This window comes from Bufo gargarizans, chromosome 1 (genome assembly GCF_014858855.1).
Source record: "Bufo gargarizans isolate SCDJY-AF-19 chromosome 1, ASM1485885v1, whole genome shotgun sequence".
Lineage (NCBI taxonomy): Eukaryota > Metazoa > Chordata > Amphibia > Anura > Bufonidae > Bufo > Bufo gargarizans.
The window spans coordinates 509,926,597-509,941,077 of record NC_058080.1 but is presented as its reverse complement, the minus strand read 5'-3'; the positions used below and the strand labels follow the sequence as shown (position 1 = coordinate 509,941,077).

The 14,481-nt window shown below is 45.3% G+C and overlaps 1 protein-coding gene across 2 annotated transcripts in view; it reads right to left on the bottom strand.

The window, feature by feature from the left end:
* The window catches only part of AP1B1 (adaptor related protein complex 1 subunit beta 1), a 40,532-nt gene extending 26,641 nt beyond the window's left edge, over positions 1-13,891 (bottom strand). Inside the window, exons 1-14 of one of the 2 annotated variants that reach the window (XM_044275284.1) lie at positions 13,766-13,891; positions 8,639-8,700; positions 7,701-7,806; positions 7,293-7,428; positions 3,850-4,095; positions 3,369-3,559; positions 3,069-3,290; positions 2,859-2,979; positions 2,672-2,767; positions 2,349-2,464; positions 1,376-1,541; positions 952-1,050; positions 518-777; positions 146-350 (exon numbers count right to left, since the gene is read on the bottom strand). In XM_044275284.1, coding sequence (XP_044131219.1) covers positions 146-350; positions 518-777; positions 952-1,050; positions 1,376-1,541; positions 2,349-2,464; positions 2,672-2,767; positions 2,859-2,979; positions 3,069-3,290; positions 3,369-3,559; positions 3,850-4,095; positions 7,293-7,428; positions 7,701-7,806; positions 8,639-8,675 — 2,001 coding nt within the window. In that variant the 5' untranslated portion in view covers positions 8,676-8,700; positions 13,766-13,891. Of the gene's footprint in view, positions 1-145; positions 351-517; positions 778-951; positions 1,051-1,375; positions 1,542-2,348; positions 2,465-2,671; positions 2,768-2,858; positions 2,980-3,068; positions 3,291-3,368; positions 3,560-3,849; positions 4,096-7,292; positions 7,429-7,700; positions 7,807-8,638; positions 8,701-13,595; positions 13,664-13,765 lie in introns of those variants that run through there. The other variant, XM_044275285.1, reaches the window with a different exon arrangement.
* Positions 13,892-14,481: the final 590 nt, after the last annotated feature.

The window sequence follows — 14,481 nt, the reverse complement described above, 5'->3', positions numbered from 1 at the left end:
AGAACAGGATGACAATATGGCATACATTAAACATGCTTTCTCTTGTACTACGAATACATTTTACTGATATAAAGACTGAGCGCCCTTTTGAACAGTCACAAGTACAAAATGTAATTATTTTACAGGGGGAATGTTATTTCCATACCAGTGTGTCCAGTCCGCCACTCAGGAGATCCACTCCACCCAACGGTACAGAATTTGTAGTAAGGGGAGGTCCACTGACTGGTGGTGCTAAATCAAGGTTAAGAAGGTCACCCAACAGGTCGCCCTGGGATGGGATGACTGAAGGGTGTGCTTCTGCTTGGGGTTGCACTGTGGTAACTGTATCTGGACTCTCTGCGCTCTCGTTGCTGTAGACAAAAAACAAGTTAATTAGGAAGAGTCTGTCTGTCATTTAATACTACTGCCCCTGTTGTTACAGCCTACCAAACATAAGACATCAGCCACTGGCCATAAAAGCCATACTTTATATGGTACATCAAACCCATAAGAAAATTGGCAACCCATAAACACTCACGAGCCAGTTCGAGGGGGTAACCTTTTGGGAACAACTCCACGACTTCCTTCTACAAAAGCATTTGGAGGCTTGTGGTAGACAGAGGCTAGTGTACCAATGTAACAGATAAGTTCCTCCAGCAAAGTGGGCTCAATGAGGTCAGTTTCTTCGGAGATCAAAGGTTTTTCTGCCAGCACCACCTCCTTGGCAGCAACAGGATCTGTGGAGAGCAGTCGCCAGTATATATAGCCACGATCTCGGAGATCAGGGTTATCTGAATCCTATGATAAAAAGATAAGCAGCACATGCATTAATCACTAGTCGTGGTCCATAACATAGTCACCTATTGTCCACCTCCTCAGGTATGTACTTCTTATAAGCTGATGTGAAATTACAGCTTATAGGCTTTACACAACACTGTAACCAACATGGAAAACGTTGTGTGATACACCCACCTGAGTTGCCAAGCTTAGTACTTGCTGTACCAGCTCCTGTGTCTCTGTTGGCTTCTTTAAGAACAGCTTTACAATAGCCGTAAGAAGTTGCAGTTGAACCTATAGCAGAAATACATCATTGAATCAGTTTAACACAGATAAAAGTGCTCCGCATACATCTATAGCTGGTATGCAGTCTATTCTAGCTCAAACAACTAGACTGGCACTGTGCGGACAACAGGGAAATCAAAAGCTGTGACAGTCCCTATCTGATCCTGTACTATTAAACTAAATTTAGGTGGAGAGCCTCTTTAAAAAGCATTTCTCTTTCATACAATATTACGAGTCTTTAAAATAAGCTTAAAAGCATGTTTATTACTTTATTATCGACATAGCAGATTTTACTGAAATCAAGGCAATGTAGAGTGCCACAAGCAAGACTCACCTGAGTGCTCTCATCATGGAATCCCTCCAAGAAGCTTTCCAGCAGCTCATCTGCATTGTCAATGCGCTCCGCATACTCTCCTACTATCCAGATCATGGCAGCCCTTGCCTCTGGTTCATCAAGAGAGTCCAGGTTTTCACACAGTGTGGCGATGACGCTCTCGTATCTAATCAAGAAACAGAATATGTTTTTGTTACCCTATTATGACATGCTGGGAAATTATTAGGTATGCATAAAACGGACAGATCTGACAACTGTGACTAGCTGCATTTTCATCCAAGCTAATACTCATTACAAGCAAACAACTTCTCTTTTATATGAAAGAAATTCCACATACAACAATAAACACCAAGGAAAACACATCATCCAAGTACAATAACACATCTATGCGCACTACAAGTTAGAGTATCCAGAGCCATCTACTTGTTGGGGCACACATCTATGTGCATTACAGGTTAGAGTATCCAGTGATACCTACTTGTTGGAGCACACATCTATGCGCATTACAGGTTATAGTATCCAGTGATACCTACTTGTTGGAGCACACATCTATGTGCATTACAGGTTAGAGTATCCAGAGCTAACTACTTGTTGGAGCACACATCTATGTGCATTACAGATTAGAGTATCCAGAGCTAACTACTTGTTGGAACACACATCTATGCACACTACAAGTTAGAGTATCCAGAGCTAACTACTTGTTGGAGCACACATCTATGCACACTACAGGTTAGAGTATCCAGAGCTAACTACTTGTTGGAGAACACATCTATGTGCATTATAGGTTAGAGTATCCAGAGCTAACTGCTTGTTGGAGAACACATCTATGCATACTACAGGTTAGAGTATCCAGAGGTAACTACTTGTTGGAGCACACATCTATGTGCATTACAGGTTAGAGTATCCAGAGCTAACTACTTGTTGGAGCACACATCTATGTGCATTACAGGTTAGAGTATCCAGTGATACCTACTTGTTGGGGTACTTTCTGAAGATGTCCTTTATGACCACAATGGCTTCTTGAACCACATAATTCACCTTGGTTTGAATAAGATCCAGTAGGGTGCTCACACAGCGCTCTGCAGATTGCTGAGAGGGAAGCAAATCACAATTGAGAATCTATTTCCATCATAGACTTTGAATGGGGCAGTGATCTATCATGCGATCTTGTGACTGGCCAGAATGGTGGACCTATGTTCTAGAGATTGGTGGGAGTCCCAGCAATCGGACCCCCACACACCCAGCATATGGATAAATGCTTCTGTCGAACTGCATATCTGCAAAGTCATTTCATACCTCCACTTTAATGGCACAGCGTCCAATTGCTCTAACAGCCTTCCGTACAAAATCTACATCCACCTCTGTGGCATATTCCTTGAGTTCAGCCAGAACCTAAATTATTTAAAGGAACAAATGATAATCAAAAAAAGACAGATATACTAAGTGGAAGAAGGCTACATATGCATATAATACAGCCACTAACCTGGGCAATATTTGCTGGAGATGCCAGTCTGATCATGATGTCAAGTTTTTCAAGTTTAACATAGATTGGGTCATTATATTTAACAAAGAAAACTTTCATCTCATGCTTCAAAATCTCAGGCCTGAAAGATAAGACACGTAAAATAAGCAACAGACTCCCGTTTACGTCAAGCATTGATAATGCCAGCCTTTATGGAAATTAAAATAGTACCGTTTCTGCACAATTAAGTTGATGTTGCGCAGTGCAACATACTGCAATTCTGGCTCAGCAGACAGCAAAGTAACAAGAGGGGGTGCCAGCTTCTTTAACAATGTCCCATAGTAATCCAAATCTTTTGATAAGAGTTCCATGAGTTTCATGAGAACCTTCACTGCAGAGAGGACCACAGCTGAATTGGCATGAGAAAGCCGCGGCGTAACACGTTCACAAACACTGTGGAAAGGACAAGGACATCAAATATTGGTGTAAAAACCTCAGAACTTACTTCCATTTAAGCCACTGCCAACCTACCTTTGAGCTTCCCGGTCATCTTTTGGAACATAGTTGGCCAAACAGTCCAGGATGAAGATCTGACCCCACTCTGTACACTCATTAAGAGCAGTCAGCAGCTTATTGATTGACTGTGGGTTGAGGTCCAGAAGGTTACTATTCGGGTGGGACTCTGCAATCTCTGACAGAGCTGCCACAGCATTAGCCACAACCTAGAATGAGAAGTCAGAAAGCACATTTACAACTGGGTATACTACAAGTATAGTACTTGACTGCAACAGCACCTATGCTCTGCATTATTTCTAACCATTTTCAGTGATGAACATTAACTTCGAAAGACCTTAGAGTACTACAAAAGTTCTAAACTGGCAACAGCCTCTTTGGGTATAGAGATGCCCTGACACCCGGCTAGTCAACTTATAGGATCTGCTGTCATAATTTTACACTCTCCACCGGTACTTTGTCCCTCATCTCTCACCAACAACAATGGCAGTTCCCTTACCATAGGATTGGAGTCAGAAATTAGATCTTTCAATGTATCGAGGAATCCCTGATCTTCCACTAACTGGGCATTAATGTCATGCAGCTTGGCAACACACACTGCCGCCGTCTTGCGCACATATGGGTCCTCATCCTTCAAGCACTTGCGCAGTGGCTCGCAGAGATACTCCGTGATTTTGTCCACACGGATACAGCCCATGGTGCGCACAGCTAGTGCACGGATCAAGGGGTTTGGGTCTTCACAGTCCTGAGAAGAAGAAGAAAGAAGAAGCCAAAAAATGTCAACATCAGAAGTGATTCTAAAATAAGTAGAATTAAAAAGGTATTTAGTACAGTAGTTGGCATAAGATGAATGTTAAATAATTACTCGTCCATTCTAACATAGTGTTAGGCCTCTTTCACGCGGGCGTTGCGGGAAAATGTGCGGGTGTGTTCTGCGCGAGTGCAAAACATTGTAATGCGTTTTGCACTCGCGTGAAAAAAAATCGCGCATGTTTGGTACCCGAACTTCTTCACAGAAGTTCGGGCTTGGGATCGGTGTTCTGTAGATTGTATTATTTTCCCTTATAACATGGTTATAAGGGAAAATAATAGCATTCTGAATACAGAATGCATAGTCAAATAGCGCTGGAGGGGTTAAAAAATAATAAAAAATTATTTAACTCACCTTAGTCCACTTGTTCGCGTAGCCCGGCATCTCCTTCTGTCTCCTTTGCTGAACAGGACCTGGGGTGAGCATTAATTACATGAACAGGACCTGTGATGACGTCACTCCGGTCATCACATGACCCGTCACATGATCTTTTACTATGGTGATGGAACATGTGATGACCGGAGTGACGTCACCACAGGTCCTGTTCATGTAATTAATGCTCACCCCAGGTCCTGTTCAGCAAAGGAGACAGAAGGAGATGCCGGGCTACGCGAACAAGTGGACTAAGGTGAGTTAAATTATTTTTATTTATTTTTAACCCCTCCAGCGCTATTTGACTATGCATTCTGTATTCAGAATGCTATTATTTTCCCTTATAACCATGTTATAAAGAGAAAATAATAATGATCGGGTCTCCATCCCAATAGTCTCCTAGCAACCGTGCGTGAAAATCGCACCGCATCCGCACTTGCTTGCGGATGCTTGCGATTTTCACGCAACCCTATTCACTTCTATGGGGCCTGCGTTGCGTGGATTATCGCACCGCAACGCACAAAGAGGAGCATGCTGCGATTTTCACGCAACGCATAAGTGATGCGTGAAAATCACCGCTCATGTGAACAGCCTCATAGAAATGAATGGGTCGGTATTCAGTGTGGGCGCAATCCGTTCAACTCACGCATTTGCGCGGAATACTCGCCCGTGTGAAAGGGGCCCAAGAGGTGGAAGCTCTGAAATGTCTGCACAGATGAACGGAAGAATACAATTTAATGGGACCTATATAAGGGGCTCATTCAGACGGCAGTATTTCTGGCTTCTCATTCATTCAAACGGGGCCGCAGAAGATACGGACAGCACACAGTGTACTGTCTGCAGCCCTACAAAAAAACATTGAGCATGTCCTATTCTTGTCCAAATCGCTGTTTGCGGAAAACTGCTGTTTGCAGTTACGGCCATGTGTGGAACGCACACGGCTGGTATCTGTGTTTTGCGGATCCGCAAAACACTATGGTTGTGTGAATGCGCCCTAAATCTGATTTGGAGCTTTATGATAGCATTGGATGCTATATCAGTATGTGTATCATGTACGACATATGAATTGTGCGCTGTATTAAAATGCAGTTGACATGCGCTCAATGTAACTATTTAAGGGCATATTCTGAGCAAAATTCAAAATCTGATGGCACATTCTTTTGAAAAGGGTTATTTCCAGCTGGACATTTATGGCATGTCCACAGTACTTACCTCTAAGATCCTCACCTATTTCAAGAACGGGGCCTGTCTTGTGGCTACTGTGAATGGAGAGGTGGCAGGCCACAGATGCACGACTCTTTCCATTTACTTCTAAGGAGTTCCAGAAATAGGCAAGCTTTTGTAAACTACTAGGAGCGCCCAACATACATAATAAAAGACTGTGCAAATAAAATCACAGCAGATGCAACCGTTCTGTGGTAGTGCAGTGCTGAACCCGTGAAGTGGTTGTAGTGTTTATGAACGAAATCAGCGGTGCCCAACCTGCAGCCCTCCCGCTGCTGAAAAACTACAACTCCCAGCATGCTCGAACAGCCTACAGCAGGGCACGGTGGGAGTTGTAATTTTACAACAGCTGGAGAAACGCAGGTTGGGCATCCCTGAACTCCATGATCAGGTTGTGGTTTCCTTCCCACAAGACTAATATAACCACAGTGATATCTGAAGCGTCCACTTGACTGACAGAGGACCGTTAATATCAGTATTTTAGGGTGTGTGCAAAATACTGTCAAAACTGAAAGTCTTTGTGGCATGCCTTCTTATAGATATTGTATGTTTTATGTGGATGTGGCATGTTTTATACTGATATGGTACATTTCATGTAGCTACAGCACGTTTTATATTGATAAGAAATGTTTTATATTCAGTTGCTTTACATGCTGCAGAATATAGACGTCTGATGATATACAGCAGATGACATAAAACTTGCCTTTTGGCAAACTTAAATGATGGATGCAAAACCAAGCACATTAGAAATGATCACGTTAAATAGTTTTCCCTGGAGTTAACCTGACACTTTTGGTATGGATGCCTCTATGTACCATGAGAACATTGTAGTATACGTTCGTATGATGGCAAATGAAAGGATCTGTTGGGGTCTCAGGACATGGGGCTATACCAGCTTCTGATACGTCATGTACATCAGATGTATTGAACAAACATGATGTGACTATATATCGTTAAAGGCGTTGTCCAAGAATTTGATATCGATGACCTATCCTGAGGATAGGTCATCAATATGAGATCAGCAGGGATCTGACTGAATTTCTAATGTCCCAGATAAGCCCTTTAAGAGGAGTCTGTCACCAGTGACGTCCCTATCCCACTGTTTGCATAGACACATAGCTGTAGTTCACTTGATTAAAACACTTTTTTTCTTTTGTTGATCAAAGGCTCCTTTCCTAAGTTACAATACTTTTTCCTAATATGCAACTTAGGCGTTTGGTGCAACGAGGGTGTCATCATTGCTCGTACCCAATGTCCACTCCTTTCTGTGGTCAGCCCCTCCCTGGGTGCTTTGACTGACAGGGCCAGGCAGTGGCAAAACAGGAAGAGTGGGGCTAGTCACAGAAAGGAGTGGCAATTGGGTGCAACGAGAGCAACGGTGACACCCTTGTTGCACTAAACGCCTAATCTGCATATTAGGAAAACATAACTTGGAAAAGGAGCCTCGGGTCAACAAAATAAAAACAGCATTTTAGTCGGGTGAACCACGGCTATGTGGCTACGCAAACAGCTGGTGACTGAAAATCATCACCCACCTTAACAAAAGTGTTTACAGCCATGATGGCCATATCCGGCTGGCTCTTAGCATAGTTCATCAGGTACAAATACACAAGCTTCTTCAGTTCCAGGTTATCAGTCTGCATGCAGTTCACCACATCAGGAAACAAGGCACTGTCACACAAAGAGGAGAGATTCAATTACACGGTGACATACAATCCTGTCCATACCCATGAAGCGCCCCCCCTCGCCCGCTACTACTAGCAAACGGCATTTATCACCCTACAAATAACTAATGACTTGCAGATCACTGGGCCTCTCAGAAAGAGCTGAACTAGCATAACTTCCTGGCACTAATAAAAGCCATGTCAGCATGTCATTATATGAAAGCCGTCCAACTTCATCAGACCTTCACTGCTATGTGAAAGTCTACACCCCCCGCTCACCTGACATCCTTCCCAACGGTCATAGATGCAATGACTTTCTTCACAGCTTCCCTCTTCTTCTCCTTCTTGTCGCTGTTCAACTCTGCTTTTAGCTCAAAGATCTCACCTGTGGGTGCGAAATTCAAAAATAGCTTTAGCACCGACTACTAACAAGGACGCTTTAGGCCACATTCACATGAGTGTATGCCGGACGTATTATCCTCCTGCATTGCTTGTAAGTGTCACAGCTTGACCAACCCGAACTTGTGGCATCGTAGGGATCCATGACACTGTGAGTTCAGGTCATTTAAACCTGCAGTCAGCCCGCGACACACGAGCGACATGGATGGATAATGCATTCGACGTGCGCTCGTGTGAATTTGGCCTTAGGCCTACTGCACATGACTGTATTCGTTTTGCAGTCCGCAAAATACATATGCGGTCCGTGTGCAAAAAGAAAAAAAAAAAAAAAAAAGCTGATTCTTTGAATAGGACCGGTTCTATAATTTGCGGCCGAGCCACACTGAGACGGACAGCACACGGATGACAACTGTGTGCTATTCGTTAAATTTTTTTTTGGTTTTTTTGCGGACCCATAAAAATGAAGGGGTCCATGTGCGTTCCCTAAAAAATGCAGAACGGACACAGATGAAAAATACGGTGGTGTACATGAGGCCTTAGGGTCCATTCACACATCCATGTGTGTTTTGCGGATCCACAAAACACAGACACCGGCAATGTGCGTTCCGCATTTTGCGGACCGCACATCGCCGGCGCTATAATTGAATCTGCCTAATCTTGGCCGCAATTACGGACAAGAATAGGACATGTTCTATTTTTTTTTTTTCGGGAACGGGAATGCGGATCCGCATAGAAATGAATGGGTCCGCAATTCCGTTCTGCAAAATGCGGAACAGAATTGCGGACGTGTGAACGGACCCTTAGTCAAGAGGTCTTACCTTTCTTGGTGGTGGTGAAATACTTTGAGTCGGTCATGTTTGCACAGGGATGTTGCTCTTAGCTGTAAGAAGAGATACAGGAGGTCAGTGCCTAAGTGGAGAATATTTCTACGGAGCTGAGGCTGCAGGAAGGAACAAAGCTGCACCACCCCCATCCAACAGGAAAGAAAACAAGGAGAAGGTCAGAGGGGAGGAATGGAGCAACACCACATTCATTCTATCTGCATCCCCTGCTGGAGAATCTGTCCGTGCCAGGCTGCAAAACATACACCCCAGTAACATAGGTATACTGGGCCAATAACATGCATGTGCGACACATGGAGATTAGACAGTGAGGCCCACCAGGGACATGGACTGATGTGAATACAGAGATGCAGAATACATCACTTATAAAACGAGTTATTCGCCCGATGTAACCTTGGAATGTAATTTGAATTTGGTAATTACTACACAAGTAACAGGCGGCAGTGTGCAAGGTAACATGAGGTCACCGGAAAGGCTGCTGCACCTCGGAGCGTATTAAAGGGGCTCAATTTATGAATCCTTTACCTTTAGAGGAGGTAACACACTGTGGGCACTTAAGGGGTTGGTGCAGGATCAAGATACTGATAACTTCTCTTCAGGATCACATCGGTGGGGGTCTTTCACCCAGCACCCCCGTCGATCAGCTGTTTCAAGAGGCTGCCGCCCCTGTAACGGCGGTGCAGTGCAATTACAGCAGTTAGTGGGAGAGGGAGCTGTAATTACACTGTACTGCCACTACATTCTACACCCTGAGGAGTCCCCAGCCAATTTGATATTAAAGAGGACCTGTCACCACTCCTGACATGCCTGTTTTAACAGCTTTGCGCATTCCCCATGTAATAACAATTCTGGAGCATCTGTTCTTATGTCTCTAGGTTGTGCCGTTCCTTTATTATTTCTATTAGAAGTTATGAATGGATTTCTAGCAGTCTGCAGTAAGGGTATACACGGGAGATTATAGTCAGCCAACAATTGTTTGTGATGTCTGACGTCTGCGATTACCCAGGCCGGAAAAATTCGGCTGTTGTCATTTGTAGTGTTGTCACAATAGCAGAATTTTAAGTTAGACTTTAGTAGCAAGAAATGTATTGCAATACATTATACCATGCAAAAGAAAAAAAAAGCAACATGGGGCTAATGTGTGAGCATTTTTTTGTTGGCAAAGTATCAATTGCCCGTTATTTGAGGAGGTACCTGCTTGATGGGGTCACTTACTAATAATGTGAGGCACATGGAAGTCTAAATTGATAAAACTATGTGTCCTCACATTAAGGGTCCATTCACATGTCCGTTGTTTCTTTCCTGATCTGAGCTGTCCGGTTTTTTTCAGGACCCATTGAAAATGAATGGGTACAGAACTGGTCCAGATCTGTTCCGCAAAAAACGGAACAGATCAGGAAAGAAACAACGGACGTGTGAATGGACCCTAAGGGTACGTCTACGTAACATTTGTTATGTGACATTAGGTCCCACCAAAAAGGGGCACAACTACACAGATCGGATATTAATAATATATCCTGAGAATAACTCAAATCAGGACCCTGGAAAACCCCTTTAAGGGCTCCTGCACATGACCATATCCATTTTGTGGCCCACAAAACGCAGATGATGCACATGTGCTTTCCACATCTGTATGTCCGTTCCACAAAAGATAGAACATGCCCTAATCGTGGTTGCAAAGTGCGAATAACGGACCCATTGAAGTCAATTGGTCTGCCAAAAGACAGATGCAACGCGGACACAATCTGTATTTTGTGGACATGCAGATGGTAGAGTGCATGAGCCCTAAGGGGGTGCATGAGCCCTAAGTCAAAGGCATCAAGGACAACCCCCTTCGCTGCTGCCCGATTTACTGACTATCCAGTTCTCTGATGTCAGCGGCAACTGATGGCATTATTTGGGGCACACCACTTTGATGAGATGCCGTCTACAGAAAAGGTGGCTGAAGAGACTGACCCCATAAGGCACCAAAACATGAAGAAGTGGCCAGACCTGTCCTACTGGTTTTCCTTCCAGGTAAGGTTTCGGGATTTTAGAACTATGCCACAGACGACGCCACCCTCAGGGGCAGTGTGTTAAAAACTGAAATCTAGTACAACCAGTATTACATTACCCCCCACTGTACCAGCAGTCTCCTGGCTCTCTTCCTGTCCGCTGCTGCTGTCTATGGCAAAGACCACAGCAGCGGTGAACAGCATGTGCGCACGCCGTCTCCTCATACAGCTGATCGGCGGGGGTCCTGGGTGTCAGACCCCCACTGATCTGATATTGATGACCTATCCTGAGTATAGGTCATCAATAGTAAAAGCCCTGAAACCCCTTTAATCCTCCTGCACACGACCATTCTGTAGTCTGCAAAATACAAATGCGGTCCGTGCGCATCCCGCACTTTCTCACAGGCCCCATTGTAGATATGCCTATTCTTTTCAGCAAAATGGACAAAAATAGGACATGCTCTCTAATTTAAGAAGACGGGTGGCATCCCTATGCTGTCTGCAGTTTTTGCGGCCCCATTCACAAAAAAAATGCAGCCTGAAAATACAGTTGCGTGCATGAGGCCTTAAAACGCTTTCACACGTCAGTGTTCGGTCAGTGATTTCCATCAGTGATGTGAGCCAAAATCAGGAGTGGAGCCTCCACAGATATAGGGTATAAGGGAAAGATCTGCTCCTGTTCTGTGTTTAGAGTCGCACCTGGTTTTGGCTCAATATAACACTGACGTGTGAAAGCAGCCTTAGGTATGTCTCTGAACAAAGCTGTCCTCTGGTTCCAATATCAACTACTGGAATTGTAAAGTATAAGGGCACTTTCACACTAGCGTTATTTTTTTCCGGTACCGAGTTCCGTCCTAGGGGATCAATACCGGAAAATAACTGATCCGTTTTACCCTAATGCATTCTGAATGGAGAGAAATCCGATCAGGATCCATCAGGATGTCTTCGGTTCAGTCACCGAACGGCGTTTTGGACGGAGGAAATACCGCAGCATGCTGCAGTATTATCTCCGTCCAAAATTCCGGATCAGATTCTGGAACCGGCATTAATTTACATAGAAATGTATTAGTGCCGGACCCGTCATTAAAAATACTGCAATGCCAGACCGGTAAAAACGTGAAAAAAATATATATAACGGATCCATTTCTCCGGATGACATGCGGAGAGACGGATCCGTTCTTGCAATGCATTTGTAAGACGGATCCGCATCCGTCTACAAATGCCATCCGTTTGCATGCAGATTGACGGACGCGGCAGGCAGTTCTGGCGACGGGACTGCCTGTCGGAATCCTATGCCGCAAGTGTGAAAGTAGCCTTACACAGGCTGAGTACCATTTTTGCTTCTTAAATGGTTTAGGTAGCGTTACTATCTTCCGGCAGAGGAACAGCCTTCAGGATACCACCTTTCCGCACTGGAGCCCAGGGACTATAATGGGACCCGGCCTTTTTCCAGCATTCAGCCAGACAGAAACCGATGAAAACATAATTTTTTGTGATCCCGAATCCCAGCACTAATGCTGGTTCTATTATAGTCAATGAGGCCCAGTAGTGCTCCGGCCCTTTCCGGCTATGCTGTTCCTCTGCCGGACGATTCTAACACTAGTGTCAAAGTAGCCCGATTATTGAAGGACACAAATATGGCTGCTGGAGCGAGCATCTATCCACCTCCCCCAGGTTAACCCTCGCACACTACCATTATAATAGCAGGCTGTGGCTCAGGATCTGGGCAAGGTCAGAAACGGACTATAACTGCAAAGTTACTCAACTAATGCACATCATAATGCAACGTGGTGTACAAAGGGTACACATGAGGCAGTGCCCTAACGCATTGTACACTGGCATTACATCTCTACATTGTCCCTTGGGTCACACACAGGGTGACACTACTGCTAAACCTGGAAGGACTAGATTAACCACTCCTAGGCCTCGATCACACCTCCGCCAAGCAGATCCGGCAAAAATGCCGGCTGTCGGCAGGACAAAAAAAAGTTACATGCAACAAATTAAGTCCGGACGAAACCCAAAATTTATGCCGGAGAGGCAGACAGATTACTGCCGGCCCTCATTACAGTCAATGGGGATCTGGCGGTGAACTAGAGAATTTGGTAATGCCGGGTCCAGCGAAATCTTTCAGGCTGCTCTGTGCCGGATCTGTTTGATGGAGACCTGAACGAGGCCTTACTGGTGAAAGGGACAACTCCAATATACCTCGTACCACAGCTCCAGCACTCCAGCTGTTGTGAAACTACAAGTCCCAGCATGCTCCATTAACTTCTATAGGAAAACAGCCAAGCAAGTGTGCATGTTGGGAGCTGTAGTGCCGGAGGTTACTGATGCCCGTCATATCATATAAATGGGTACCAATGGCATCTCATCACTGTGGACTTATGACAAGATGCAGCCTGTATGTTCTCCGTGACCTCCCACACCGGCTTTCTATGACCCTACTGGTGCTAGGCAGCGAGAAGACTAGGAACTAGTGTTGAGCGAACTTGTGTTTTAAGTTCTGCGCCATTGAGGAATCGCGTTGTGGATTCCGCTACCACGGACCATAACGGAATTTAGAATCCATAACGCGATTCTTCGATAACCCGACACCAAACTTAAAACACAAGTTCGCTCAACACTACTAGGAACCCGTCACATGCAAGATAACCATTGAAGGGGTTGCTCACCCATGGGGACCTTTTGCCGGACCTGGGGTGAGACTCATACTTACCTGACCCCTGGCCTCCGGCTCTACTGCTCCCCCTCATACACATCTAGGGGGGTCACATGGTGATGTGTCACCTACACGTCCACAGTGACATGCCAATGTATGTACAGCAGTGACCAGATCAAACAGGACACATGGATCTGCTCCTGTATTTCCAGCCACGACCCTTGTGGCACTACTGCTCCCAGAATGTCTCGCCCTCCATCACAGCACTCACTTGTACCTCAGGGAGCAGGCTGAGGGATGTCGCCCGCACTGAGTTGTCATTCACCTCTTCCCCGGAAGCTGTGACAGCGCCAATCACACCCCTCAGCCGTCAGCTGCTCGCCCACTTCCGGTCCCACTCTGTCCAGGTCTAGGGGTCGTGACAAGAGCAGGTACTGAGAGACTGACCTGAGTGAAGGACACGGTGACCGGTCCCAGGCTGCGGGCTTCTCGGGTGTCTAGCGTATGCAGACCTTCCTCCTCCTCCCGGCAGATCAACGTAAAGATGGCCGTCACCTGCACCCGGAAGTGACGACAGAAGGGACATCCTGTAGCCGCATCTAGGAGCTGCAGTTGCTATGGAAACCTGGAAACTGACTGAGGGGGATAGATCAGCAGATGCTGTGCATGTCATAGACTTCTGTGCGCACAGCCGAGAACGTAGTGATAGACATAACTCTGCACTCAGTGACCACCGTGTGCACACTCAGGGGCCTGCACTGCCCCTTCACACCCTGGGAATATGAAAGCTTTGCCCTATGTCTGTCCTACATGAACCCAGCCGGATAAAGAAACAGAATGGGATGATCTGTAAATCTCATAGACCCATACTTTATTCACAATAGATCATATATCACGTATCAGATAGTGAAAGTGAGACATTTAACTATTTCATGAAAAAAATTAACTCAGAATGTGATGACGCCAAAACATCTAAAAAAAAAATGCTGGGACAGGGCCATGTCCACTGTTCTTCTAACAGTCTGTAACTGGGAAGTGTGGAGACCAACTGCTGGAGTTTTGGGAGAGGAAAACCTTAGACACCTTACGTGTCTTCATTCAGCGCAGGCACTCTGAGAGGACGCTCGCTTCCTCAGCCCTTCCTCAGTGCGCCTGCGCCGATG